The sequence below is a fragment of the Leguminivora glycinivorella genome, chromosome 8 (assembly GCF_023078275.1).
Source record: "Leguminivora glycinivorella isolate SPB_JAAS2020 chromosome 8, LegGlyc_1.1, whole genome shotgun sequence".
NCBI lineage: Eukaryota > Metazoa > Arthropoda > Insecta > Lepidoptera > Tortricidae > Leguminivora > Leguminivora glycinivorella.
The window spans coordinates 55,001-60,517 of NC_062978.1; the positions used below are offsets into that span (position 1 = coordinate 55,001).

Here is a 5,517-nt window from a genome sequence, read left to right on the forward strand (position 1 = left end):
TGGCTCTTCCAGCGGTCCCTCTCTCTTTTCCTAGTCTCCTGCAGTCGTGCCTCCAGTTCCCGGGGCGCCAGACGCTCATCGGCAGTTCGGAGTTCTACCCTCTGGTTGTAGCGCTCGGCCAATATTCGAGCGTCCAGCTCCCAAGGCATTTTGCCAGCGAGGACACATGCAGCTGCGTGTCCAATCGTCGAGTATCCTCTTATGATACGCCGTGCAATAACCCTCTGAGGTCTCCGGAGCAGGGCCCGGGTTTTATCATTCAACCTTCCGGCCCATATCGGCGCACCATAAAGTGCCATGCTGCGAATGACATTCGCATATAGGCGCCGACATGGGTCTTTGGGTCCTCCGACGTTCGGCAGGAGTTTACTCAGCGCCGAGGCAGCCCCGATGAGGCGAGGAACCAAGTTTGTAAAATGTCCCTCGAAGTCCCAATGTCTGTCTAAAATGAGACCCAAGTATTTAATTTGGGGCTTTAGAGGGACCTCCTCTCCACCAACAGGAATGACTTCGTCGGGCCGAAGCCGCCAGCCCTTTCCTCCAAAGACCACGGCATCAGTCTTGGCTAGTGACACCGTGAGCCCGAGCAAATTGATACGCCCAACTGTTAGCTCGGTTGCCACTGCCGCTCTCCTTAGAGTCTCTTGGTAGTCTCTTCCCCTCACAGCCACCATCGTGTCATCGGCATAACAAATGGTGGCCATGCGAGGAAGTTGAACTCCTCTTATGGCCCAGTCGAAGCCGATATTCCAGAGCAGGGGCCCCAGTACCGACCCCTGTGGAACACCGCACTCCATTCGGCGCTCTAAGCGTATACCTCCTGATTCATAGAGCACTACCCTATCTGTAAGGTAGTGCTCTATGATGGTCCTCAAATACACGGGCACACGATGGTGACGAAGTGCCTCTTTTATTACCGAGTAAGGGAGAGAGCCGAAGGCATTGGCAATATCAAGAGATACTGCGATGGCTCCCTCCCTCTTCTCCGCTGCCAGATTGTTGAATTTTTGCAGCTCATCGACTGCGTCTATTGTGGATCGCCCCTCTCGAAACCCAAACTGCCTATCGCAGATGTTTGGGCCCGTGTCCTCCAGATGTTTAATGATGCGCCTTGCAATGATGCGCTCTAACATCTTGCCCGTTTCATCCAAGAGGACAATGGGGCGGTATCCTGAGGGAGAATCAGCTGGACGACTCTCCTTTCGCAGTAAACACAGCCTGCCCTCCTTCCAGCAACGAGGAAATGTACCCTCTTGGAGGCAGTCATTGAAGAGGCCACGCAACCTGGTCCCTAGGTGTTTCAGAGCTGGTGATAGAGCCTTCCCTGGCACCCCGTCTGGTCCGGGAGCTTTCTTGCTTGCCCTCATTTTGAATATCGCCCTCATAAATTCGTCATCTGTGACTAACGGGACATCCGAGAGACCCTCCGGCTCTTCCACTGGGGCAGCCATAACAGGTGGAACAAAATTTGGCGCTTCCGGGAAAAGGCCCTCTACTACCCTTCTTAGTAGATCCGGTTCCAGAGAGTCCATCGGGGAGCACATTTTAGTTTGTTCCTGACCAGCTTGTATGGCCGCCCCCATGGGTCTCGATCCAAAGTACTTAGGAATTCCTCTCGAGCCTCGTCCTTGCGCTTGGATATGGCTACTCTAAGAGCCGTCTTTGCAGCTACTAGGGCTTCATGGAGTGTCTCCTCTTCATTCGCCGTGTGATGCCTGCGCCTGCATCTGACATATCTGCGGCGAGCAGCATTAGCAATCACTCGGAGAGCGGCAATTTCTTCCGACCACCAGTAAACCTGCTTCCTCCCAGGTAACTTCCTCGACCTCGACATACCGGCATCACACACTGTGGTGAGAGACTTACGGAAGCGGGCTGCTTTTTGTTCAGTCCCTATGTTGTCTGGTGGAGGGGCGCACCAAGCCTCGATTATCGCAGCCTCCTCGATCATGTCCCTATCTAGGCTGGACAAAGACCACCTAGGGAAGCAATAGGGGCGAAGCCCACCCGCTGCTTGTAGCAGAGCCTGTGTTGTGACCGCTGGAGATGGAGAGACAGTCATCCTAATGTAAACATGGTCAGAGAGAGTCTCCACGTCCTCCAAGACACGCCAATTATCGATCCGGTGGGCGATAACAGGGGTTGCGAAAGTAACATCGACAATAGATCCTCCCTGTTGGCGCACACATGTATTGGCGCGTCCCCGATTCAGAACCACCAGACCTAATGCCGCCACCCAGTCCCTAAGTGTTTGGCCCCTCGCATCGGTGACTGCAGAACCCCAGGCTGCGCTCTTGGCATTGAGGTCCCCCATTAAGAGTACCGGAGTTGGGGCGAGTCTCCTTATCAGTCTTTCGAGATCGTCAAGATATATCTCGAAATCCGACAGTGGCCTATTAGGGGAGAAGTAAGTTCCGATGAGGATGCCGTTGCCCCATTTGGCTGCTGCGACACCAGGGCCTTTATGAACTGCAGTCAGGGGCGGAAAATTGCCAACGGCTGGTACCACTAGTGCCACTGTCCCGTCACTTGCTCCTACCCAGTTAGGCTGAGGAAGAACAAAATATGGTTCCGCTGCGACGGCCACGCCTACGCCCCACTCTGCTATTACCTGCATCAGCAGATCTTGGGCGCGGGCGCAGTGGTTGAGGTTCGTCTGTAATATTTCAAATGGGCGTGGATGCATTACAGTTCCATCTGTTGTCCCTCCTCAGCCGTATCGGTGTTCCTCTGGTTGGGCCGTTGGATCCGGGCGGGCTCCACACGTCCTTTTATTGGTGGGGGCAGCAGGATATACCTCCCATATAGTGGCCCGATGGTTTTTTCGCCTGGTGGCATACCGCGCAGAAGGGCTTCTCTGTGCATTCAGGCGCTTTGTGCCCCGGCTTGCTGCATCTGAAGCACAGGCTGCCCCTTTCCACTTGCGAGGGGCACGTTGCACGTGTATGCCCCGCCCCCAGACATTTATAGCACCGGAGTGGCGCTGGCTCGAGTGCTTGAACGGTTGCACTTGTCCACCCTATGAGTAATCTACCCCCTCTAAAATTTTGTTGGCCGCAATAACCGGGCACTTTACAAGGGTGGAACCCGTTCCATTGTAGGAAGTTCGTATGGCACCGACCTTGACCTCTTCAATTTTGCAGCCACCCTTAGTTGCCACTGCCGCTGTAACGGACTCGGTTGTTTCAGACTCAATGATGCCTGAGATTCTAAGTCCGGCCATTTTAATTGGTCGGTACACTCTCGCATCATTGCCGATCAGTCCCTCCAGTTTTTCGCAGATTAAGTCCGCTGCTCTTCCGTTGTCCGTACCGGAAACCTCTAAAATGCGCGCTCCGTCAGCAGTTTTACGGACATTGACGTGGTCTATTCCCACTTCAGCGAGGCTAAAAGACGTCGTTGCCTTGGACAGGAGCGAGGCATAGGTGGCCTCCGAGTCTGGTTTTAACGACAATACTATGGCCGCAGACGATGGGGCCACCAATTTCCGCGGCTTCGGCTTCGGCTTCGGTTTAGCAGCTGGTTTAGCTGCTGCTGCTGCCGTAGACTGCACGGCTTTTTTCTTTGCCTTCCTGCCGAGGACTTCCGTCCATTTCTCATTAGAGGCAGTCGGTGGTGGTTGCGTAGCCACTTGGGGGACCCTCTTTGCTCGGGGAGCCGGGGTGGGAATAGTATTTCCCGCAGGAGGAGAAGTCTCTAGGGGTACCTGCTTGGTAGCCCCTTTTTTCTTCTTACGCCCTGATTTAGGGGCCGGTGCAGCCCTTGCAGGGGGCATCAGTGTCGACCCTGCCTGTTCCTCTGCCACTTTCCTGGGCTTCGTGATTCTAGAAGCAGGCTCTGGGGCTGGCAGCGGGGTCCAGGGATCATCCGGCAAATCAGTGACTAGGTCCCTAGGGGAATACGAGACTGCAGCATTTGCCGCATCTGCACTTCTTCGGTCCGACGCTAATGGCGGCCGGGCAATCGGCGCCGGGGGGAGTCTGCTCGTTAGGTCGTCAATGCGCGCATTCACCATATTCCCTATCGAGCGATGGAGACTCGCGGACAGTTCCTCTTTGAATTCCGACAAAGCCTGCGTGACGGTTGCCAGCATGCTGTTGCCAGCCTTAGGGGTTTTCAGGCTGAGGTCGCCTGACGGGGCCTCCTTCTTATTCCGCTCGGAGAAGGCCCTTCTTAACGCCTTTACCTCGCTGGTCGCGTGGGCTAACTGCTCCTTCAGCGATTTGTTGGATGCTCGGAGGATATTCAGCTCCTCGTTAGCCTCACGCGAGTCCAGTGTGTTCATCGCCTTTACGATTTGCTGGCAAGCCTCGTTAATTTGTCCGCGGATCGTTCCTTTGATGTTCATACATTTCTTGACGTGTTGCAGCACCCGTTTCGCTGCCTTTCGGGCAACGTCCGCCACATCACCGTCAGCAGATGGGGATAATCGTCCCTCTGGGTCCACGATTTCTACTCCATCCCCATCTGACATTATCTGGTCCTCCGGTCGTTCCTGTTCCACTGTCTCACAAGGTTGCACATGTGTGGCACGCTTGTTGCTTTCTTTTTCAGCAAGCCCTCTGTCTATTCTTTGTAGCAACAGTTTTGCTTTGGCGATACCCACATGTGCCCCGAGGGACTTGGTTTTTGCGACACTTGTTGTTCGAGCTTTGGCCTTGCCCCATTTCCCGCCTCTGCGTGCAGTATTGATCTTTGGCAGGTTCACATGCCATGTTTCCTCGTCCGAGAAATTGATATTTCGTTTCCGAGCTGTATTTGTCCTAACTTCCCTCTCAACAGTATCATCAGAATCTGTTTCATCAGAGAGCCGATGAAATCGGATTGATTGCACTCTGGACTCCCTCTGGTTGTCGACGACGGGGTCCTCAGACTCCGACCCCTTCCGTACATTAACAGGGCTCCGATCTCTCTCCGTCCCATCTTGACGGCTGCCTCCAGGCATCGACGTCACGTCGATTTCATCCATCTCTGGCTGGCTCTGAGAAGAGCCGTTTGCGCTTTGGCCTTTAGAAAGGCCGTTTTTGTGTTGGCCCTGAGAAGGGCCGTTGTTGTTTTTTAAATTTTTTAGAAGCCATTAAATTCCCACGAGAAGGTAAGACTAACGCTCCACAGGGGCAGAGATTACCAGTACCCAAAACTGTGGCCCTATTAACGCTGTGAGGTCGGGCAGTGTCACAGGTGAGGCCACTAACGACTGATGAACACCCCAGCCGCTCTTAAAAAAGAGCACCCCCGCACGGTGAACCGCCATACGGAGGGTTGTGGATTTTTTATTGAGGTTAACTCCTCTTGACCCGGCCGACCAAGGCAAGGCCCTCGGTCCCACACAAGGCTGCTAGACATGTCAACAACACCTTGTGACTGGGATAACGAGTGTTGGAACGGTGGCCGAGGCCTGTCCACCCGGTTTCTGTTGAAAGCAGGTGAACCGTTCCCCCCTACTCCTGGAACGTCCCTAACTCTTCGCCTGCCCGGTATGGGTAGCCCTGTCCGGTATAGCCTCAGAGATCACGG

At 54.4% G+C, this 5,517-nt stretch overlaps 1 protein-coding gene across 1 annotated transcript; it reads right to left on the minus strand.

Annotated features, from left to right (window-relative positions):
• Positions 1 to 1,504: 1,504 nt before the first annotated feature.
• LOC125228625 lies at positions 1,505 to 4,969 on the minus strand. Its single transcript, XM_048133281.1, has 2 exons — positions 3,122 to 4,969; positions 1,505 to 2,656 (listed from the first exon to the last, which is right to left on the minus strand). The coding sequence occupies exons 1-2, from the start codon at positions 4,967 to 4,969 to the stop codon at positions 1,505 to 1,507; spliced, it is 3,000 nt and encodes a 999-aa protein (XP_047989238.1).
• Positions 4,970 to 5,517: the final 548 nt, after the last annotated feature.

Coding starts and splice junctions, on each gene's coding strand:
- LOC125228625 (XM_048133281.1), bottom strand. CDS start 4,969: ATGGATGAAATCGACGTGACGTCGATGCCTGGAGGCAGCCGTCAAGAT. Junction 2,657..3,121: donor GCAAAATTGAAGAGGTCAAG/GTCGGTGCCATA, acceptor GAAATATTACAG/ACGAACCTCAACCACTGCGC.